At 40.6% G+C, this 25194-nt stretch overlaps 1 protein-coding gene across 1 annotated transcript; it reads right to left on the reverse strand.

Annotated features, from left to right (window-relative positions):
• Nucleotides 1–540: 540 nt before the first annotated feature.
• LOC111500620 (uncharacterized) lies at nucleotides 541–23498 on the reverse strand. The gene is made up of 14 exons (XM_023152737.3): nucleotides 23462–23498; nucleotides 23306–23338; nucleotides 22391–22436; nucleotides 17885–18039; nucleotides 16633–16764; nucleotides 16152–16352; nucleotides 11185–11286; nucleotides 10809–11009; nucleotides 7478–7554; nucleotides 6753–6979; nucleotides 5001–5160; nucleotides 2945–3107; nucleotides 2768–2821; nucleotides 541–2657 (listed from the first exon to the last, which is right to left on the reverse strand). Exons 1-14 carry the CDS (start codon nucleotides 23487–23489, stop codon nucleotides 2404–2406), a joined length of 1833 nt encoding a protein of 610 aa, XP_023008505.2. The 5' UTR covers nucleotides 23490–23498; the 3' UTR covers nucleotides 541–2403.
• Nucleotides 23499–25194: the final 1696 nt, after the last annotated feature.

A 25194-nucleotide genomic window follows, 5' to 3' on the forward strand; every position in this document is an offset into this window, starting at 1 on the left:
ATGATGTGCAAACAGTCACCATTTATAATTTAGTTTAGTGCAAGAATCAGAAAATAAAAGCATAAAAATAATAATCCCCAATTTTTAAAAAGATAAACTATATTAGCTAATAGCTGCTTTGAGCACAGAGCTGCATGCTATTCTTGTGTGCTACCTGCTATAATGACTGCTAAGGTGTCAGCTACTGCTGATCACAGACTCGCACAAGCTTTGATATACTGTTTGCTTCTTTAGCTTCATGGGGTGGCTGTAGCTCAGGTGGCAGAGCAGGTCAGCCACTAATCAGAAGGTCGGTGGTTCGATCCCAGACTGCCTCCTGGCTGCATGCCAAATATCCTTGGGCAAGATACTAACCCCATGTTTGCCTACTGGTGGTGGTCAGAGGGCCCGGTGGCGCCGGACACTGGCGCCACCGGGCCCTCTGGCAGCCTCGCCTCTGTCAGTGCGCCCCAGGGCAGCTGTGGCTACAATGTAGCTTGCCATCGCCTGTGTGTGAATGGGTGGATGACTGAATGTAGTGTCCTTGGGGTCCTTAGGGACTAGAAAAGCGCTATACAAATACAGGCCATTTACCATTTACAGGCCATTTAGCTTTTTCTTTTTGTTTCAGACTTTGGCAGTTGGTGATCATATTTCATTATTGCATATATTACAGATTTAGATTTCAACAACACTGTGTACCAATTGGCTGTGTTACACTCAGTAATTACTTTAAGTTGTGTGACTGACTACAATATGAAGTTCAGTAAATATTACACTTTGAAGTACATTGTTCTTACTTAATGTACTCTAATACTGTAATGTTTTCGGAGATGCCTGTTACCAATTGGCTAATCCACCACCTTTTATTGTTTATACCGTTTTAAAAAAACAAACAAACATAAAAATGAAAAATCACCATCGGCCCACCAGGCAAATGCCCGGTATGCCCAATGGCCAGTCCAGCTATGCGGTCAGCTGGTGGCTATCAGGAATCTCCAAAAACATTAGAGCACTTTTGTAAATATGTGATGTCTTGATGAATCGAGCAGATATTTGAAGTTTACACAGCACCATTCTCGCATGAAAATATCTTAAAAGTTTATTTTGTGACCCAGAAAGAGTAATATTTCAAACTCCGCCACTCTGTGTTCCTCCGCCACAGCCTCGTTTGAGTTTTGGACGAAATGGATTCTGGGATATTGCATTTCGACATTTCAAGCTGATTGGAGACCAAAACAGCCAATCAGATTTCGTTGCATCCAAGTCTGTGATTGGCTGGTTTTGTGGCACAAATATAACGGTGTACAGAAAGAGTTGAATGTGCACGGGCAGAAATGTTGAGAGCACAAGCAACACATTGAGAGCAAGCGCAAATGCAAAAACTGAGCGAGAGGGGCTGCTATAATAGCAAACACTGAAATGCATTTTTTGCATGCAGCAATTAAATTTTTTCACTCAAGTTTAGCTTTTCTCCACTCAAAATAAATTTCTCCTCAAAATGCAACACTTGCACCTGCATTTTTTTTAACGTGCGCTCAGAATAGTGGCACAAAAATAACCCCATATTTTTGGGTCATCTTACACCAAAGAGGAACATGGTTTGGCTGAATACAGGCAGAGTAAAGTAAAAAGTGAAGCAATATTTGAAAAACAATGTATAATATATTGATAACAATGTATAACTAATATCACTAATAACTGATACTGCTGTTTTGGAAACACAATGTGATTTTCTTAATGAAATAAGTATGCAGTGTGGGTGTGATATAAAAAGTAATGCATTGTATACTTACATCACATTTGTCTGTATTGCAGTAATATTGTGCATCATAGTCTCTAAATAAGGTAAATGGTTGCCTGCTACTGGCAAATTAGCTTTGTTTTTCTTTTTACTCAAGTTACATAATCTGTATAATAGAAAATTTTAAAAGAAACAAACAAAAAACCTCCAACTGTTATTTGTGCAACAATAACTTATCTCACCTTGTAGAAAAAAAAGTGACTGGCCTAAAATTTTTGGCAGTGCAACACTGCTGCAAATGCAAACTCAAACCTATTCAAAAATCTGAAAAGGTAAAATAAAGATCAGTAAAGCTCATGAAGATCCGTGGGATCCAGAGCAATGTTCAAGGTGAGTGCATGCTAATCCAAGCAAACAGGTCATATTTTGAGCCTGAATGAGTAAGAAAAGCAATGATGAACTGAAAAGATCTCTTTGGGTTGGTTTTCACCAACTTTGCTGCTGGTATTGCTGGTAAAACGTCAGGTTTAATTTTTTTATGATGATGAGTACCTTTACGGTTGATTGTTTTAGAGGTAACAGACCGTTATGTGACAACGCATCTCTGTAATAGCTGTTGTGAAAAAATGTAAATCAGTGTGTGAGTAAGAAGTAATATGTATCCATCAGTGACTGGTGATCTAAGCTGAACACTTAGAAAAAATGAAGTGGAGTGACTGAAGAACAGTGTCATGGTTGGAATCGGTGAAAACATTAACTTTGTTAAAGAAGTAGGTCTTCCCAGGAATCAGTTTGGGTGAGCTGCAGTGATCATCTGTTTTCAAGATATAAGGGAAAGGCAACGCTTTCACTTTGGCCTTCTTTCCACAGATCTTCAGCACGCTCTTGAACACAATGCTATGCAGAGAGACACTTTCCACTGTCCCGATGCGCACTAAACAGAGACGCACACAAATACATTGCATTACAAACCCCCATAAATTCCTAAACAGCATTTGCTACAATGTTTTGTTTTTTAAATTTACATATAGACTGATGTCCTACTTTTTTTGCAAAGATCAGTTTTGTTCATATTATTCACTGATTGAAGTCTGGATTCTGTAAAAGAACATTATAGACACAGAACAGGTGAAATACATGATCTAAGCTGTGCTATTAAGTTCAAATGACACAAAATTTAGTTCTACTTTGTGAGAGGACTTTTAAGTAGAGATGACAGACCATTATTCATCTTTCCCCGATCCTGTCCTGGTTCATGGATTGATCTCAGCCGCTCAGCACAGCATGACCACAGGGTGGTGTTGAAGTAGAGGTGACCACAGCATCTGAATCCCGTCTTAGCAGAGTATAGCACTTCTCTGTCCTCACTTGAGCAGCAAATGTCCTGGATTTAAAAAGACAGTGTTCTTTATATACATAATTATACAATTATACATAAACATAATTGTTTGGAGTTTTTGAGGAATGTGTTAGTTAATGTCAAGTTCACCCAGTAATGTTGCTACATAAGCTAAAATCAGCTTTGTTTGTCTGTGTAGATTCACAATTCAGTCCATGTTAGTCTTAAGTGACTTCAATAACAGCAAATATGTGCAAATCTAGCAGTGTCATTATGGTAATTAAAGCCAAAGTGTGAATCTCTTATGAGACACTACCCCACCATGCAATCATGTGAGTTATTAAGATCACATGGTTCAAGGTGTGCTTCAAGTGTGGTTTGAAACACCAGGGAAGGGATTTCAAGACTGTCTGATAGTTGGTGTCATAGACCACCACCTCTATTCAGTGATCGTCATTGGACTGCTTTGCTCCTCTCTTAAACCAACTGTTTTTCTGGTGGGATTTTCAAATGAGTGTCTGTTCTCCTTTAGTTATAAATGTACAGCTGAGTCTTATCCTGATGACTTGGCTCTCCTGTGTTGTACCATGCATCTGGGGGATTTTTAGGTTTCTCCTATGTAACAATCTGAGCACTGTAATGCACAGCACATTTTTTAGCTTTTGTTTGGATGTTTTATCCCTAAACTATGGAGGAAATTCTTGTGAGGGAAGGAAGTCTGGTTGGCATAAAGACTATCACTGGTTTAAAGCCAACCAACGGCAGTGGAGTTGAAAGCAGTTTGGAGTGGGCCAATGAGCGAAGTCAATTTTTTTTTTTTACGTGTGACTCAATAACTCCTTTTCCATTAGTACCTACTCGGATCAACTCTCTACGAATCGAAACAACTTGACTCGGATTGACTGGTTTTCCATTACAACCCACTAGTTCCTTATTTGTGTGCTTGTTGTCATAGCAACATATCTGTGCATTGCACATTGCAATTGATATGCGACACGAATGCTCCAACAGGTGGACTTAGGTGAACTTCAAAGCAGACTATGGATTTTCGCAAACGAGATACTCTCATGACTCATTAAGTGTTGCTACCTACCACCCAATTCGTGGCAACCAGTCTGACGACGTCATATTTTAGTACCTGTTTGGATTGCTTGGAATCTGGGCTGAGCAGCTACTAAAAAAGCACCTGGACCTAATGGAAAATCCTGGAAACTGTGACAAACCATGCCAAGTCAATTAAAGTAGGTACTAATGGTAAAGGGGCTTATGGGTCCAGCTCACTGACACCATGAAACTTCTTGTTTGAAAGCTTTGGTTTATTATGGTCCATGTGTACTAGGAACATCTGCAGACAATGTACTGACTCATCATATACCCAGATGGGAGACATCAAGCGGACTTCAAAGATGTGTAAGAGGAATGACCACTATTAGGTCTCCAGGTATCCATGTCCATCTTTGTAACATATTATAATCAAGGCTTAAACCTGCAACAGCAACCACCCTTTCATCTCTCCCTCTCCTTCCTCACAGCAGCCAAGCCTCCTGTGAAAGTATTTTGCACATTTCCTCCCCCAAAGTGTCCTTGGATCATTGTCCACATGTCACAACATAGGAAAGACAGTACATCAGAACAAGACTCAGCGGTGCATTGGCACGCGCCTTCAAGGATGTTAATAGTTACATTTTTAGCTAAGAAGATAGATGGGTTGAGGACTGCATGGGAGCACATTTGCACTGGTTGGAAGCCCCTCTCCATATTTTGCATACCTCCTCCCACAGAGTGTGCTTGGATCATTGCATGTTGTAGGAGAGACAATAAAGTTGAATTCTATTCCATTCTCTTCTACTCTAAGATCTTATGACCTAATAAGGTGTAAGACATGATTACATAAACAAAGAGTAGATCTTGAGATAGCATCAGTAATATTAACTCTACCTGTTGCTTTTGCAGAAGGGATCCGCAACACTGTGCGTCCTGTCCATGCTCATCTAACAGTGTCAGATTGTACAGTGTTCCTGCACAGCACTTCATCTGTGGGTCTTTAATGTTGTAGGCTTTAATCCCACAGCAGTGAATATTTTCCAATCTGGAATGTCTGGGTGGAAAACAGAGGTAACCGTTATGATTCAATAAGGACAGTGATAAAGATGTATGCCAAAAAGATTCTGAATTAGATGACTCTTGTCTTATGTATTAACTGGATCTCACTCTGGAAGATACCTTCTTAACTTCTTCAACAGAGTGTTGGCAGGAAAAAAAAGATTTTCATCTATACTTAACTCAGATGAAAATACTGAAAATTTATAATGAATTATAATTTTATCTCCAACAATATCGATACCAAAAGTGCTGTCTGTGCCTCCTCCAGTGAACGTGCAACTTCAGACAGCACTGCTAAAGATAGGCTTACATAGATGCTCCCCTCATTAGCAGCTGAACATAAACTGTTGATAATGTTCACATCATGGAACATCAATTTATTTTGTGACATCAGTAATGCTTCCGTTTCATAAACATTAACATGCTATGGAGTTATCATATTAATGTCAGCCATTTAACTCTTAGCAGTTACCCTGCAGCTACATTAGCTGCTTGCTTAGTTATAATTAAGGTAGTGGCTGCTGGCTATGGCTATGTGTAATGCTGCCGCTGTTAGTAAGTAAAAGTAAAATGTACTTATTAAGCAATTTTACAGATGAAAATCAATTTATAATAAAACACAAAAAACAGACATAACAATGTAACAATCTAATGGATAATAGAATAAAACATAAAACCAGAAAATAACATAAAGGTGTTGTCACTTTGACAGCTACTCCAACTGGAAATAAGCTTGATTAGAGCAGCCAAGACTCAACCAGTTCATCTTGTAAAGAGCAAACTATAAAAAGAAAAAAACTGAAATCTTAATGCTATTTGCTGCTGAGTAGGGCGATAATTTAAATAATAACCTCTAAAAAGAAAGCCAAAGAACATAATTATGAAAAGACATGCACACATGAACATAGCCCTTAACAATAAACTTTAACTAAAACAGGGCCAAACCCAGTCAGAGACTACACAGACTGAGACAGAAATTCTCTGGCACAGTAGCTCAGTGCATTTTAAAGTCACCACACTGAAAACAAAGTGGGGATAGGGTTTGTGCACAGCTGGAGCATTTGCGTATCGCAGACACATATACATTCCATGAAAAGTAATTTTCCCATGCCACTCCTTTCTGAGTTTTCCTCCACCCTCTCTCAGAAAACATTAAATTAAGTGGTTCTCTTTAGCACAGCTGTCCTGAGAGACAAAATGCAATCCAGCGATACATACCAACTAATTAAAAAAAAAGAAAGAAGTTTGTTTCACCAGATTTCATCAGCAATACAATACAACTCGAAACAGATTTCTTCTTTCAGCTGATCCCTTTAGAAGTTCCCACACTGGATATTCCTTACCATCCTCTTTTTTTTTTTTTTGCACCAAATCATTGCATGTCCTCTTTAGTACATACATAAATCTTCATGTGAGAGTAATGTCTTTCTCTTGCCTGGCAGTTCCAGATTTAACATTCTTTGTCCAGTATATCCCTCCTATGCACATGCCTAAACAGCCTCACCTCTCTAACTTTGTCTCAAAAATGCTTGACTTGAGCTGTCCCTCAGGATACACACACACACACACACACACACACACAATCACCTGTGTCCGTTACAGCAGATCTCAGCATCAGGCTGGTAAATTTCTGTCCCACAGCAGTGTTGTCCCGGGCTGCCATGAAACTGAGAGCAACATATGGTCCCTTTAGTTGGGTCATAAGGAATACCCGTCTCTGAACATTCCTCTCCATCATTTCTGTTCTCGTACAAGGTGTTATTACAACAGAGAACTCCACGTTGTGCTGAGCCAAACGGTGTGTCCCCACAGCACTTGAAGAATCAGAAATAAAACAGTAATGTGTGCAGCAATGCAGAAACATCCTATATATCAGATAGAAAACACCCTGAGTAACCATGTAAAAGGAGCGGGGTGGAGCTCCGAGCTTTCTCATCAAAGTGGTACAAAAACAGCTCTTTTTTTTCACTGGGATCACTGGGTTCGACTGCCGTTAACTCTACATTGTATTGTTCTTTGCAGCAATTGAATCCTGCTCAAATTTACCTTTAATTCTGGACCTGTGCTATCCAGAATGCTTTCTAATCAATTATCTCATTAAAAATCTTGCCAGAATGGACTTATTATATTCTTCCTTTTTCTGTAAGCAAAAGAAAAAGAGCTGAAAGCTGAAAACAGTGCTTATAGCTCATAGCCTTCACTGGAAACAATTAGATTTTTCTAGAGATTAAGCATTTTGACTTGCATTAATAGAAAAAAGTCAGCCAGCTGGGCAGGCCTGGGAAAAGCAAACAATGTATTGAGTGCATTACTTGATTGATCCAAGGCTTCTGCACAGATGAACAGCCATCACAGCAGACTTGGTTTCCCACCTTGGAATTGCTTTGACCTAAGGAGGGGTGTGAGGGTGGAAAGGGTAGATGGGAACATTTGGGGATGAATTATCTATGGAAAAGATGACTCAGAGGATTTGCGGTCTTTTGTTCTGTTTTTAAATTTGTTTTTGCCAAAATAACATAATAAACACATCCATCTTTGCCATTCTTGTGCACTGCATGTAGGAATTCAGTATAAATGAATCTGAAACCAAACCCAGCAAGAAACCACTGTGACTTCCCATCCCTAGTTTACACTATACACCCTTTGGATGGGTACCAGAAATTTTGACTGGGCCTTGTAAGTTAATGTTGGAATGCTACTGCTTCTATTTAAGTGGCTACATGCACATTTATAAATTAAGAAAACAGTATATGCCATATTATTGTTTTTACTGTGGTTTGTGAGGCCCAGTAAAGCCTATAGTAATAAAGACTATAAAACAATCAAATAAATCACATAAATGCTGTTATTTGGATGATTACTGTCACATAGATGACAAGGAAAGAGAAAGACTCTTGGATGAGGAATAATGACTCTCATAAACAGAAAAAGAAAGAGGTGCACTACACAGTAAATTCATTAACTTATCTCGATATAAAAAAAAACACCTGCGCTATCAAGAAGAAAACAAATAAAGCTGAATTTTTCAGCTCTAACTCCCATCTTGACTATTGATCTATAAGATTTTCTGAGATAATGTATTTGGACCATTAAGTGACTTCAGCCTTATTCACTCTGGTGGTAGGAATGTATTTTTTTTTTTAAAAAACAGTTTTTTCAAACATTACATTTGCTACTAAAAAGTTGAGTAAGCACAATTTTTTGACAGAACTAATTTTTAAGTTTTTAAAATGCAAGACCCATTTAGCTTTAGGTCTAAAACAGATTTCAAAGATTTAACTTTGTAAAATGCCTTCTCATCTGGTTTGTAACATTTTTTTTTCTTTTCTCCTGAATGCAACTTTTGTTTTAAATGAAGTGAGGAATGTCTTTCATTGACATGACACCCACTCCATCCTGCCTAACATCTGTTTTCCAGGACATAACTCCAAGTCTCCAGCCTCTTTTCCTCACTCTCTCACTACAGAGCACATATTTCACAGCACTGCCTGAACTCAGGCTGACCTGTTGTCCTGTCTATAACCATGGCCAGCAAGAAGGAGCTAAGAGCGGATCCCTGCTTTTTTTGGCACGAAGCAATAACTGCAGCTCACTGATCATCACCTCTCCTCTTAACCTCTTTTCCACAGCTAGATGATATAGCTCATCAACTTTATCCTTCTGTAGTTGCTATTTAATGGTTGTGGTTTACCTTTGTTCTTGAAAATTAGTGCCTATCCACTTCTTATCCTTTCCTCAGGCCTCCAATCACTCTCTAGGATCATACTGTCAGTCTGTTTAAAAAAACAAAACGCTGCCCTCTACCCTAGACACCTCCATACATCTAAAGGAGTTATGGCTCTGGGATGGTGGCCCAGTGTTCTGTGTTTTGTATTATTCTTGTTAATCTTTGATTTCCTCATGATTTATCATTGCTAGTCTCTCAGTTTCTGTGTTTCTAGTTCCTTAAGTCTCCCTGTCTCACCACGTCTAATTAGGTTCAGCTGTGTCTCCTATCTGTTGTGCATTTCCCTCATTACCTTGTGTGTATATTTAGGGTGTGCTTCCTTCAGTTCCTTTTCAGACTATCTGCTTGTCATCCTTTGTTTTACCTGAGCTCCCCTTCTTCATCCTCTTCATAGCTATCTTCACTTCCTCCTTACCAGTCTGCATTCCCTGGTTCACTAACTGCCCTCCATTCATCTTTATCTCTCATTTTCCATTTTAATCCTTAATACACTACTACCATTTAATCATTAGTAATTATTAAACTCTGGCTTTCTCTCTTCTCTATCCCCTCACCCCAACCAGTTGTGGCGGATGGGTGCCTCCCATGAGTCTGGCTCTGCTACAGAGCTCTTCCTGGTAAAAGTACCACTGTTGCCAAGTGCTTGCTTATAGGATAATGTGTAATTGTTTGGGGTTCTTTCTAATATTATAGGTTCTTTACCTTGCAATATAGCAACCTGATAACCCCAACCGATTGGACAGGCAAACCGCGAGTGGACATGGTGGACCCAACGTCACATTTTGCCATGATGGTGGGTTAAACATAACATGCCTTGAAACAAAGGTTGATATGAATTGATGCTATATAGAACACTGAACTGAATTGATGACCAAACCATTTTTCTGGTCATTGTAGACTGGTGGCAGTGACCACATCAAGAACCTGGAAAGACTCATCCTTGATCAGCTCCATATATGAACCTCTTTCAATTCGCTTACCAGCCCCGTCTTGGAGCTGATAACGCCGTCATCTACCTGCTCAACCATGTCTATGCCCATCTGAATCAGCCAGCAAGGACTGTGAAGGTCATGTTTTTTTTTTTACTTCCTCAGTGCATTCAGTACCATCAGGCTGACCATCCTGTGTGAGAAGCTGACAGCAATGCAGGTAGATGCCTCTCTTGTGTCCTGGATTGCTGATTACCTGGCTGAAGGTTCATGTGTGTCTTCAAAACTGTGTCTGACGAGATGATCAACAACACTGGGGCTATTCACCCTCTACACCACTGATGGGAGACACTGCACAGAGACCTTTAGAAGTTTTCTGATGAGTCTCCGGTGGTTGAATACATCAGTGAAGGTGATACATTGACGTAGAGTACCAGGTACTCGACCACACATGGACTCCTTTGTTATGTGGTGCAAGCAGAATTATCTGGAGCTCAACATTACAAAGACCAATGAATTGATTGTGGACTTTAGGAGGATTATGAAACCTGTGACCCCTGTTTCAATCCAGGGACTCCATGTGGACATAGTATGTATAAATACGTTAGAGTACACATTGACAATAAACTAGACTGGGCTAAACACCACTGCACTCTTCAGGAAGAGACAGAGGTGGCTGAAGTCTGTTAATAATTGCTGAACAATGCTCAGGATTTTTTATTGTTCTGGTTACTAGTTAATGACTTGGATCAACTGTGACCACATCATTTCCTTGAGCCGTCATAAAGTATTGTGATTCTGATTATTGGATTTAGCAGTCCATGCTGCCATCCCAAAATCACAACAACAGCTCCATATCATGGAGTAAATGTAGCCTTTTTCCACCAACTAGAATTTTGCAAAGATACAAAATGCCAACTGAAATTCAGTTGAATATCAAATGTAATTTCTAAGATGTGCATGAAATTGTATTAGACAAGTTCTGACCTTCAAGCACAGCTGACTCCTCTGAACAGCAAGATGAATTCTTCAATTGTACTTCAGCACTTTCCTTTTTCCAACAGCAGCACTCGGTCTTTGTGTTGAACTGGTCATGATAACAGCACTGGTGATCTGTAGAGTTCCTTTCAAGGATCTTCTTATCATTAATTGGACCACAACACAGCTGCTTTTCCACATCATATGTCTCTGTGGAAAAAGAACCAGATACTAGAAAATGAAATGCATATAGTGTACTTTATGCATAATTAAGTTAATGTTAAACTTTTTTAAAGAAACGGGTTTTATATGTTCCTCATACAACAGATCATTTAAATACTTTTTTTTATAGTGAAATACTTGTATTTTGATTAGCTCTGCTTACCTTTATCACAACATCTGTGTTGTGGTGAAGATTTGGCAACAACAGTTGACTGACAACATAAATGCTTATGTATGTTGAAGGTTGTATTTCCACATAAAGGAGCTGTAGAGTCAAAGACCAGGTCAAAATACACACATCATTCATAGTAACCAGCATAAATTTCCTTTAGAAGAAGAACAATAGGAGGCAGAGCCTTCAGCTTTCAGGACCCTCATATGTGGGGGACAGATTTGGGAGACAGACACCCTCCCTGCTTTCAAAGATTAGGTTGAAAACTTCGTTTTTGATAAAGCATATAGTTAGGGCTGGATCAGTTGACCTTGAATCTTGCCTTGAGTAGTTCTTCTTCAGTCACATTTTCCACTACAGGGAGTGCAGAATTATTAGGCAAATGAGTATTTTGTCCACATCATCCTCTTCATGCATGTTGTCTTACTCCAAGCTGTATAGGCTCGAAAGCCTACTACCAATTAAGCATATTAGGTGATGTGCATCTCTGTAATGAGAAGGGGTGTGGTCTAATGACATCAACACCCTATGTCAGGTGTGCATAATTATTAGGCAACGTCCTTTCCTTTGGCAAAATGGGTCAAAAGAAGGACTTGACAGGCTCAGAAAAGTCAAAAATAGTGAGATATCTTGGGGATGCAGCAGTCTCGAAAGTGCAAAGCTTCTGAAGCGTGATCATCGAACAATCAAGCGTTTCATTCAAAATAGTCAACAGGGTCGCAAGAAGCGTGTGGAAAAACCAAGGCGCAAAATAACTGCCCATGAACTGAGAAAAGTCAAGCGTGCAGCTGCCAAGATGCCACTTGCCACCAGTTTGGCCATATTTCAGAGCTGCAACATCACTGGAGTGCCCAAAAGCACAAGGTGTGCAATACTCAGAGACATGGCCAAGGTAAGAAAGGCTGAAAGACGACCACCACTGAACAAGACACACAAGCTGAAACGTCAAGACTGGGCCAAGAAATATCTCAAGACTGATTTTCTAAGGTTTTATGGACTGATGAAATGAGAGTGAGTCTTGATGGGCCAGATGGATGGGCCCGTGGCTGGATTGGTAAAGGGCAGAGAGCTCCAGTCCGACTCAGACGCCAGCAAGGTGGAGGTGGAGTACTGGTTTGGGCTGGTATCAGCAAAGATGAGCTTGTGGGGCCTTTTCGGGTTGAGGATGGAGTCAAGCTCAACTCCCAGTCCTACTGCCAGTTTCTGGAAGACACCTTCTTCAAGCAGTGGTACAGGAAGAAGTCTGCATCCTTCAAGAAAAACATGATTTTCATGCAGGACAATGCTCCATCACACGCGTCCAAGTACCCCACAGCGTGGCTGGCAAGAAAGGGTATAAAAGAAGAAAAACTAATGACATGGCCTCCTTGTTCACCTGATCTGAACCCCATTGAGAACCTGTGGTCCATCATCAAATGTGAGATTTACAAGGAGGGAAAACAGTACACCTCTCTGAACAGTGTCTGGGAGGCTGTGGTTGCTGCTGCACGCAATGTTGATGGTGAACAGATCAAAACACTGACAGAATCCATGGATGGCAGGCTTTTGAGTGTCCTTGCAAAGAAAGGTGGCTATATTGGTCGCTGATTTGTTTTTGTTTTGTTTTTGAATGTCAGAAATGTATATTTGTGAATGTGGAGATGTTATATTGGTTTCACTGGTAAAAATAAATAATTGAAATGGGTATATATTTGTTTTTTGTTAAGTTGCCTAATAATTATGCACAGTAATAGTCACCTGCACACACAGATATCCCCCTAAAATAGCTAAAACTAAAAACAAACTAAAAACTACTTCCAAAAACATTCAGCTTTGATATTAATGAGTTTTTTGGGTTCATTGAGAACATGGTTGTTGTTCAATAATAAAATTATTCCTCAAAAATACAACTTGCCTAATAATTCTGCACTCCCTGTAATGTATTTATATTCTACTCTGCTTTCGTTATTATTAACGGCTCTTTTCCACATCATGTTGTTACGATTCGGTGTTGTCAGTGTTTTGTTTTAGACGTGACGGTTGTGTTTCCTGCTTTACTTTGAAAGTCTGTCTTATCTCAGTGTGTTCAATTTATGCTTCCTTGTCTCGTCAGTTCTGATTTGCCCCAGCTGTGTTTCCCTCCTGTTGTCCATTCCCTGATTGCTCCCTCTATGTATTTAAGCCCTGTGTTTCAGTTTGTCATGTTTGCGATCTCCCCCCCCCCCCCGGTTGTAAATAGTTTGGTGGTTTGATGTAAATAAATGTCTTATTTTGCTTTGATGCAAGTAGTTGTTGATACTTTCGTTTTGGGACTTTTTTTGTGGAGACCCGTAGTAGTTTGTTTGTTTTGTTTTTTTTCCTTATTTTTATTTTTCGTGTGTTGCACGCCGGTTGCCTAGGCCGGGGTGTAACAATGTGTTTTGTCCTGTCTTCCTCTCCTCACCCCATATGGTCACGCCAGATGGCCACCCTTCCCTGAACCTGGCTCTTATGGACGTTTCTTCCTGTTAAAGCAAAGTTTTTAATTCCCAGTGTTGCCAAAGCACTTGCTCATAGGGGGTTATATGACTGTTAGGGTTCTCTCTGTTTTCTTTTAATTATTTTAGGGTTTCACCTAACAATTTAAGCACCTTGAGGAAACTGTTGTTGTGATTTAGTGCTAAATAAATAAAACCTAATTTAAAATTAAATCGAATGAGTCCGAATAGAATAAAACACAGACCCTCTAAAAATTTGGTTAAAAACTTTTCTTTTTAAATGAAGCATATAATTAGGGCTGGATCAGGTGACCTGAATTCTTTTGTTGTGCTGTTATCTGCCTCTTAAGTCTGATGTCATTAGCCATTTCCTTGTCCATCCATCCATCCATTTTCATCCGCTTTGTCCGGGGCCGGGTCGCGGGGGCAGCAGCCTAAGCAAAGAGGCCCAGACCTCCCTCTCCCCAGCCACCTCCTCCAGCTTATCCGGGGGAATACCAAGGCGTTCCCAGGCCAGCCGAGAGATATAATCTCTCCAGCGTGTCCTGGGTCTGCCCCGGGGCCTCCTCCCGGTGGGACATGCCTGGAACACCTCACCCAGGAGGCGCCCAGGGGGCATCCTTGTCAGATGCCCGAACCACCTCAGCTGGCTCCTTTCGATGTGGAGCAGCAGCTGCTCTACTCTGAGCCCCTCCCGGATGGCCGAACTTCTCACCCTATCTCTAAGGGAGAGGCCAGCCACCCTTCGGAGGAAGCTCATTTCTGCCGCTTGTATCCGCGATCTCGTTCTTTCGGTCACTACCCACAGCTCGTGGCCATAGGTGAGGGTAGGGACGTAGATCGACCGGTAAATTGAGAGCTTCGCTTTTACACTCAGCTCCCTCTTCACCACGACGGACCGGTGCAGCATCCGCATTACTGCAGCCGCAGCCCCAATCCGTCTGTCGATCTCCGGCTCCCTTCTCCCATCACTCGCGAACAAGACCCCGAGATACTTGAACTCCTCCACTTGGGGCAGGAACTCATCCCCGACCCGGAGTGGGCACTCCACCCTTTTCCGGCTGAGAACCATGGCCTCAGATTTGGAGGTGCTGATCCTCATTCCCGCTGCTTCACACTCGGCTGCGAACCGCTCCAGTGCGAGCTGGAGGCCCTCACCCGATGAAGCCAACAGAACCACATCATCAGCAAAAATCAGAGATGAGATTCTGAGGCCACCAAAGCGAAAGCCCTCCGCCACTTGGCTGCGCCTAGAAATCCTGTCCATAAAAATTATGAACAGAACCGGAGACAAAGGGCAGCCCTGGCGGAGCCCATCACCCACCGGGCCACTTTTTAAACCGTGTGAAACACTGCTAAAATCACAGCGAATGTCACAGTCTGACGAGGGCAGACTGTAGGGGTTGACAAAAGGACCCAAAACGCAGACTCCAAGGAACAGGGAACAGAACTTGAAATGTTAACAAAAAGCGAGCCGTTTAATATGGCTGGTAAAAAAGGTACAAACAAAGGGCAAGGCAAACTGAAGCAAAATTAACACAAACCTAAACTGGGAAATCTAAACAAACAATAAGAAAAACCTAGAGAAGAAACTTGGAAGCGAAGCATGGCATAGGAAACATGGCGTGGACAACAGACGACCTGACAATGACACACTGAAAACGGAGGACTTAAATACACACAGGAGGATAATGAGGGAAGTGGGAACACATGAAGAAACAGCTGACACATATGAACATAACGACGTCACAAGGAGAGAGTAACACTAAAAACATTGAATATAGGAACACAGGACCCCTTCAAAATAAAACAGGAAATATAATGAGACGCAGACATGACAACATAAGACACACAGACATGAAACACACGAAGGGCAAGGGAGACTTCACAGGGGTTGAAAACACAAGGGGGAACTAATAAGCAAATGAACATAGGAAACCTAATAAGCATAAACATACTATAAACATCAAAAGAACTAAAACTCAAAACACTGGGTCATAAGACCCAGGATCGTGACAGCGAACTTTTACACTTTGTATTTTAGTCATAGTTTACTACAATCTCGTGATGTTTAGTTGACTAAAAATAGGCTTCCAAATTCTTTTACTTTTAGTCTAACTTATAACTAAACGTAAATGACAAGACAACAGACTGATTAAAACAAAGTCAAGATTTGCTGTCAAAATTAACACTGGACTTCCAGTGTTAATGACCCATAGAGCTTTTGGTTTAACATAACTACTGTATAATAACTTGCATGAGGGAAAACAGAAAATAACACATTGCTCAGGAAACGGTTCTGTTTGTTTGTTTGTTCTTGAATTGCAAGTTAGGTTGGGGCAGGTTTACTAATTTGTCTTTGCTTGCATACTTTCTAGTCAATCATCCCCCCCCCCCCAAGACTGCCCCCCTTAAGATTGATTTGTACAGTGACTCAAACTGCATCAACTTTCATTAGACTGGTCCCACACAGTGTTACATGCAGTTAAGTCCTGAACTGACCTGCAGATACACCAAAGTCCTTGAAACAACAGGATGAATCCTTCGATTGTATCTCCACGCTTTCCTCATTTGAACAGCAGCACTGAGTCTCTGTGTCATACTGGTTGTGACCACAGCACTGGTGGTGACTGGAATTCCTCATCAGAATCATCTTGCTCTCATTCGGACCACAGCACAACTGCTTGTCCTTATCATAAGCCTCTGTGGAAAAGACCATGGTGATTCATTATATTTCTACCTCCTACAAATGTTGTACTACTGAATTATTCTACTGAATAAGCAATTGCACTACATTAAAAGAAAATTTTTCTGCTGTTTTCCAGAAAATTCTGTGATAAAACCACATTTATTATATATTATATTTAAGCTTCTCCAAAACAATTTGTATATTTTCATAGGTTTCTTTTAACTGGACAGTTAACTTTCCTTGGTATAGGGTTATAATGTGATGTTTTTCATCAATGTGTTCAGTTCTGCTCACCTTTACCACAGCATTCAGCCATTGGTCCAGGTTTTGCTACGATGGTTGATTGACAGCATATTTCATTGACTGGGTTGTACGCCTTCAGGTCACAGCACTTGGACACCTTTTCACTTAGACCCTGTGTAACAGCTGGAAGTGTGTCATGGTAAGTGCATTAACTCAGTACTAGAAGGTTCACAAGTTCCATGAGTCACAAAGCTCAATCTAAAAATAGCTAGGGGGTGTTTCACTTTTACGTAAACCAACCACAACAAACACAACCACAACTCTTGAGGGTTTAAAATATGTTTTTGATGAAGACTGTGGTGGTTTTGCACCAGTGTTTTTCGCAGTGTTTAGTCATGCACATGTCAAGCCCTTCATCTGCTTACTGCGCAGAATGTCAGTGTGAGTGACGTACACAGAGCAGTAAAAAAGGACTGTTGCAGCAGCTTTGAATAAATGAAAATACCTAACTTAGTTTAAGTGCTAACAGATGAATCCATGGACGAATCATATTTATTAGCATGGTCTTTTTAAAAGCTCTTTTTTAAAGTTTTGTTTTAATCTTTTGTATGTGGCTGTTTCTAATCTCCATGAGGCACTTTGTAACCCCAAGGAAATTCAAAGCATGATCATTGCACATGGTTTATTTATGTTAGAAGGAGAGTAGCTGCAATAATTTTTAAGTTTCCAGTTTATTCGGTTAAGTATTAAGTTTTCTAGTCCAATACAGTTCAAATGTTCCACAAACTGCAGTTCCAACATTGGAGTAATATCTTGTTCCATAAATGGTAAATGGCCTGTATTTGTATAGCGCTTTACTAGTCCCTAAGGACCCCAGTCATCCACCCATTCACACGCTGGTGATGGCAAGCTACATTGTAGCCACAGCTGCCCGGGGGTGCACTGACAGAGGCGAGGCTGCCAAACACTGGCGCCACCGGGCCCTCTGACCACCACCAGTAGGCAACGGGTGAAGTGTCTTGCTCAAGGACACAATGACCAAGACAGAGACTGTCGAAGCCGGGGTTCCAACCGGCAACCTTCCGATTACAAGGCGAACTCCCAACTCTTGAGCCACATCGCCCCATAAGTGAAGCTGCTGCTTTAAACCTTTTTATGCTCATCACACCATTAACTAATACTTACATTATTAAATTCTCATTTTCACCTTGTTAAGGTGCCCAATTTCTTGCAAGATCACAAAGTCAAATTTCCACTTTGAATTTTAATTATTCTTTTGTTAGTTGTTTTACAAGTTGATTACCTGTGGTGCTGTGTCCATGTTGTATTTTACAACAAGTGGCTGTTCCAGGATTGTAAGGCTCCTTTCCACAGCAAAATAGACTTACACCAGGGTGAAGCTTATTTTCACAGCAAACAGCCTCTTGGATGTCATACTGTATTCCATTGCAGTCTCTTCTGAAAAGCATAGAAGACAAAATCCAGGACATTATCCCTGACACTCATTTGTATTCATCTGACATAAAAGTACATAAATTACGTATAAATATGAAAAACATTTTACAGCTAGACCTATGCGTTCCTTCATAGTCCCATGCAATACTGATCTCTGATGGACTGATATGAAAACACTGTAGTTGGACAGAACAGTTGGGTCCAGGTTTTGTTTTTTAAGAAGAGGCTGAACTACAGCTTGTTTAAAACATGATGGGACGCAGCCTGTAGCAAGGGACGTATTAATTAATCTCAGGATAAAAGGCCCAACAGTATTAAAAGTGCTTTTAAGCAAGCTCGGGGGGAGTGTGATGATCTTAGGTTACTAACTACCGCGGTCAAGTCCTTAAGGGAGACGGGATCAAACTGCTCTAAGACAGCTGAGCACACAGGAGAAGGACTCTGATCTGAGGCAGCAGACAACGAGACAAGGGCCCTAATCTATAGGATCTTGTCATTAAAAAATGCTAAAAAATCATCGCACATACTTGGTGAAGAAGTGACTCCAGAATTATCACATAAACTAAGAAAGCGATTAAGAACATTAAAAAGTACCTGAGGCCTGTGACTGTTTACTGACACTAAGTTTGAGACAAACTGTGTCTTTGCAGTTTTTACAGCTTCTTGGTAAGCAGAAAGACGAGTCCTTAAAATCTGTAGGGAAACATGCAATCTGTCCTTTTTCCATCTCCTTTCAGCGCGTCTGTAGTCACGTCTGAGGGAGCGTGTATGTTCATTCAACCACGGCTCTGATAAATGCTTAGCGCGCACAGTCCTGAGCGGAGCAATAGAGTCTAAGATATCAGTGCAGGTAGAATGAAGAATGTCCGAAAGGTCCTCAACACTTTTACAGTTGGAGTTCATTATTCCAGAGTCCATAAAGGCAGCAGAAAAAGCGGGCGCTGTTAGTGCATTAAGCGCTCGCTTTTTGCGCGCTGGGACGTATGGCTTATCCACCGAGCAGCGCAGGATTAGAGTGAACAACACAGGAAGATGATGAGATGCGCAACTCGGATATTTCCGTGATGCACACCTCCAACCCGTGGGAGCGCACCAAGTCCAGTGTGTGACCTTTTTCATGCGTGGGACCAGTAACCCACTGGGTCAAGTTAAAAGAGTCAATAATATTTAAAAAGTCCTTAACCAAAGGTTTAGAGTCACAGCAGACATGGATGTTAAAATCACCAAGGATTAAAAAACTGTCAAATTTAAGAACGATTCCAGCCATAAAACCTGAAAACTCTTTGATAAAATCCTTGTTAAACTTGGGAGGGCGATATATGAGGGCACACAGCAAAGGCGCAGCAGAATTCAGGTGTAACTCAAACAGCTGGAGTTCAAAACTAGAAAATGAGTCGTGCTGTAATGTTTGATGGCAATGAAATCGAATGTTGAACACGGTGGCTAAGCCCCCCCCCCCCCCCCCCCCCCCCCCACCACCAGAGGACCGAGGGAGGCTGAAGAATGAGAAATTAGGAGGGACCAGTTCCGAAAAAGCTACAGACTCACCGGGTTGAAGCCATGTTTCTGTCAGAAACAGAAAGTCCAACTGTTGTGACTTTAGGAAGTCGTTTAATACAAACGTCTTGTTTGCTAATGATCTTACATTTAGTAAAGCCATTTGGAGTGTGTAGATCCTAACATCAGATGTTCCAGCTCGGTTAAGTGTGCGAAGATTTCCGTGGTCCACACCACATCCACGGTCCGAGGCCGCTTAGGGAAATAAAATGCTGAGAGCGGGGGATCAAGTGTCGTGGGAGCTCCAGGGACAACAGGCAGGATCCATCTAAAGATGCACTCTGCTGGTCCAGTAGTTCCACGAGAAGCACGGAGAAGAGATCGGACTTTGATGAGTGTACCAGCCCGCTTTCCTCGTTTCCTCGGGCGCTTCTTCCAGGAAGTGGTGCAGGAGTGTTGGCACAGATAAACCAGGATACAGGGCTCAAAAAGTGGTGGAGGAGGCCCATAATCATCTCCTGTCTCAGTTTGCTTTTAAGAGCCAGGTCATACGATGCTTTGATTTCTAAGAGTAACTGGCGATTGTACACACGCATGTTAAGATGTTGTTAAAATGAACGTCTTACCAAAATGTTTCTTTTTATTTCAGTCAATTCCCTTATTTTTGCCAAAACATTTTTTGTTATATTTTTTGTTACAAACATTATTTGTTCTTTCATTTGGGGAGGGAAGCCACCTAGGGTTTCTAAAACTTTGCTGCAGCGATGCAGATTTAGTGGAGGACTTGCATTACCTAATTTTCTAGCCTACTACTGGGCCGCTCACATCCATAAACTTTGCTACTGGCTAAAATCTTCTGGTTCCTCGTGGTGTAAATTGGAGCTATCATCATGTAAGGGCTCTTCTTTACCAGCTTTGCTCTATTCCTCTTTACCCGTAAAACCCTCTCTGTATACTGATAATCAGGTGGTTCTTAACACACTCAAAATCTGGTTTCAGTTTAGACGTCACTTTAAATTTGTAATGCCATCTTCCTCGGGTCCTATAAGCGACAACCCCATCACTTTTTGACTCAACATTCTCAGTGTGGTGTGACAAGGGTATAAAACAGTTCAAACATTTATATGTGGATGGCGTTTTTGATAGTTTTCCCAATTTGTCTTCTCATCTCTTACCCATTTGTTTCGCTATTTTCAAATTCGAAATTTTGTTGCCAAGTGTTTCCCAAATTTCCCCTCTTTACCTCCAGAACAGCAGTGGGAAACTACATTATCATTTGGTCCTCATCACAGAGGAACCATTTCGAAACTCTATGATACTATCCTGTCTTTTAGTAACCACTCTAATGTTAAGCTTAAGTGTACATGGGAAGGAGAACTAGGAATTCAAATACATGAGGAGTCTTGGGAACAGGCTATAGCGAGGGTACGATCTTCCACCTCCTGTGCTCGTCTTGGATTTATTCAATTTAAGGTCATACACAGGGTGCATTTCTCTAAGTCTAGACTTTCTGAATTGTATCCAGAAGTGGAAAATAAATGTGATAAATGCCATGGTTCTCCTTGTCACCTTAGCCACATGTTCTTTCTGTGTCCTGAGCTAGAAGGTTTCTGGACAGGGTATTTTGCTATTATGTCAACTGTTCTTGGGGTAACTCTTCATCCTTGTCCTCTGATTGCTGTATTCGGGATTCCTGATTGCTCACTTACACTTGATTCTACACAAAAGGATATTATAGCCGTCTAATATTGTTGCATTGGAAGTCTGTTAAGTATCCTACTATTTCCCGGTGGCTTAAAGATGTCATGTTTTTTTTAAACTTGAAAAAATTAAATACACGTTGAGAGGTTGCACAGCCAAGGAAAGGTCAATTGTATTTCAGTAACTGCAAGTACTGTGTTGTTTTCATTTTTCAATAAAAATATTTGCAAAAAAATAAAAAATTTGTTTCAATGTCCAAATATATATGGACCTATTTGTATCATTGGAAATGTGCACTGTAGCAGCAAACAGTTTGCAACCACGTGACATTGCGATATGATAGCTTTGTTGTATGTACAAGTCAGAAATAAACCAGGACAGATCACATTAACAAGTGGAAGAAATATTTTTTTCAAATCTTGGGAGACAAATTTGCCACTACAGGTTTATTTGGAGCAGCGGTTTTGTCTTTGGAGCTCCACCATGGATGCCACTTTTTCACCCAATTTCTTTTTTATTGTTGGATCATGAGCACCAAACTTAAGCGAGTCAAGTGAATCCTGTGGGTCTTTAAATGTTGTCTTTTATTTGTTGTGACCACCAGATATGCTCTAGGAATCATTTTGGTAGGCCAGCCACTCCTGGGAAGGTACACCACTGTTTTGTCCTTTTGTTCATAATGGCTCTCACCATAGTTTGGCGGAGTCCCAAAACCTGAGAAATTGCTTTTTAACCCTCTCCAGACTGATAGACTACTCAGTTGCTTTGTTTTGCCTCTGTTCTTGAGTTTCTTTAAGTCTGACATTAAACAGGTTGTGTGTGGCTAGTGAAACTGAATTGAGCATTCCAAAAAAGAAAAAAATATCTTACTGAGAACCAGCCTAATTTATGTCCTATGTAATGGACATTTGTTTTTAGTCAATGTCTTTTGATTTATTTGAGCTACCCTACTAAGTCCTGTTGTACTAAATAGAGGACATCCTGGGCTTTCCATTGATATACTGTGTGTCTGGGTGGATTTCCAAAAAGGCAGGAAATCCCAAAACACTTTCAATGGGAAGTTCCTTTTTTCCTCGGGGCTCAGGCATTTTTTCCCCATTATAAAAGGAGAACACCTCTGCACATGCACACAGTGAGTGAAGAGGGAGTGACCTACCGATTACAGTCCCTTCTGGAGGTTGCATTAGCTCCCACTGCAGGCTCTGTCAGCAAGCACAAGATCAAAAGTGTGAGTCACTGGAAATTTAATTAGAGTAAACTCTGTTCACATTTCAACAATCATATTTCATATTTCAACAATCATCTAGATTGATAGTAATTTTGTTAATCTGAAAGTAACACTGGGATTGCTTAAATATTGTATAGTTCATTGGTTACAGATGATTCACTGTGCTTTAATGAACAGCACAAGAGTGAGCTGGGGTTTCTTCACATGCGAGCATTAGCCAAGCGCCTCCACCCACATGTCACCCTAACAAAAGGATTGCCCTTTTTCTTTCCCAAAGCATCATCACTGTAAAATTCTACGTCAGGGCAAAATGCACACCAGAGACATTAGGAGGAGGGTTTCAGGCAAGAGAAGAAAATAATACCAAAGGCACAGTTTCCACGAACTTGGAGTTGTTCTTCAATAAATTAGTAGATAAAAGTATCATGCACGTGACAGTGCTTATTGCGTCATCACGCACATGAGACTTAAAACCACTTATCTGCTCTTAAAAACAATGATGCCAAATTGACATGGCGCATTATGTATAAATACATGCAGCCTTAGAACCTATAACTCGTATACAGTACTTATATAACTCCATCCACCGTCTGCCTCTTAAACACAAACATATATATGCACAGACGTACAACAAAGCAGTCGCGGAAATTGAAAAAAATAAATAAAAGAATCTATATCAGCTGTGTGGAAATAGTGATCAAGTGACCCTTCAATCAAACTCTCTCTCTCTCTCTCTCTCTCTCTCACACACACACACACACACACACACACACACACACACACACACACACACACACACACACACACACACGAAAAACAAGAGAAAAAGAAAGAAAAACTCACCAGAATTAGTGGTTAAGCCAAAAATCAGCCAGGCTGAAATGGACATATAAGCATTATTAAAAGTATATATATATATATATGTAAGTAGAGAATCAAATAAATTAAGAATTTATCTCAAATAATCCTAAAGTCATTTTGTAAACGATTTCAACCTACCAAATCCTAGACCCCAAAGAGGAAACATTTGGAAGCCTTTTAGTAGAATCTGAATGCCTGAATATGAGAATGAAATTCAAGCAGGGAAAAAACTGAAGAATTTAAGCTGTTTTAAAGCCACACCCCCACGTGATATAGTCTAAAAATATGACATGTATAAAGACACAATCAGCGTGCTTGCCCAACACGTTTAGACCCAACAAGCGCTTCGTCAGCAAGAGGTGTACGATAGATACGCCATCGTGACTTTAATATTTTTGCTCAGGTGAAACTTAAAAAGAATTTAAAACTGGATCACCAGATTTCAAAACTGGTTCCAGCACTGACTTTTCCCTTACCTGAAATAGTTGACGATGTTTTTCACCGACTCTGATTAGTGGCTGACCTGCTCTGCCACCTGAGCTACAGCCACCCCGATATATGTTATTTATTTATATATTATTCTTGATGTTGCCCTTAAGACACCCGTGGGAGTTAGCTTGACATTTTTTTGGAAAGTGTTTGTGAAGGACATCTCTTATAGTTAACATGCCATACAAATATGGTCCATATTTTGCCGACAAGAGCTTGTTCCCACCTGCAGTCCTCCGACCGCTCTGCCTCTCCTAAGAGAATATATTAAATAGCTTAAAAACAAACGAACAGCATAAACACATCGTTAAAAGAAACAGAATCTCCATTCCACATTGTCCAGTTTCAGTTAATATCTTTGTCGACAGATTTGTGCTTTTCTCGTTTTGCTCGTCCTCAGGGCACAATTGAAAATTAGTTTGTTAAAAATTTTAGTGAAGCAAATTTTCTAGTACTTATGGGACTTTGAAGTGGTTTTCTGGTGAAGATATCGTCATCGTTAACACCATTTAGAAATCAAACTACCATATCTTATTTCGTGGGTGCTTAGTTAAAGAGCCTCAAAAACCTCTATAGCAAATTGCAAACAAGTGGAAGTACACATAAAAAGTGCAAGAAACGCAGTCTATCTATCTATCTATCTATCTATCTATCTATCTATCTATCTATCTATCTATCTATCTATCTATCTATCTATCTATCCATCCATCCAACCTGTGAAGACACAATGAAGAACGAGGCTTCAAAACGCCCAATATCATTATCAATAGCGTAAAATAAAATTTAAAGAGTTACAACGATTTTTCATGATGATTATCCGAGCTGGATAAGCAGAAATGATGTCTGCAGAGATAAACTGGGCATGGGGGGTACGCCGAAATTTCCCGGTGGCTTGCGGGTCGTTTTGGCGTGTTATGATCTGTCACATTGACCAGCAAACACATTCAGAACCACGGAGAATTCAAGCTGCAGGTACGGCTCTCACAGCCAGATTTACCAAGTGGTAGTAAGTTAGATACATTTGCATGAGGCAGCAATCACAAAAATGCTAAATGGGAGGGTAAAGTTATTCAGTTGATCTACAAACAATGCGCTACTTTATGTGTTACAGCCAGGGTATAACTTGTTTTAATGCTTTATGCTGTCTTTCATTGGTTTGGTTTTATGGATCTTTGTATATAGTTTGCATGCTTTTATTTTGAAGTTATTGGTTTTTTTTTTACTTCCTTCCCACACCTTGATCAAAGCAACTCTCCACAATTGCTCACACACTCACACATAAAAGATGGGAGGTGAGGGCAGTCAGAGGGAGAAGAGTCACAGAGCATGTACAGAAGTGAAGCATGCATTAAGACTGCATAGTGCATAGAGCAACAGGATAG

Source organism: Maylandia zebra, linkage group LG14 (genome assembly GCF_041146795.1).
Source record: "Maylandia zebra isolate NMK-2024a linkage group LG14, Mzebra_GT3a, whole genome shotgun sequence".
Taxonomy (NCBI): domain Eukaryota; kingdom Metazoa; phylum Chordata; class Actinopteri; order Cichliformes; family Cichlidae; genus Maylandia; species Maylandia zebra.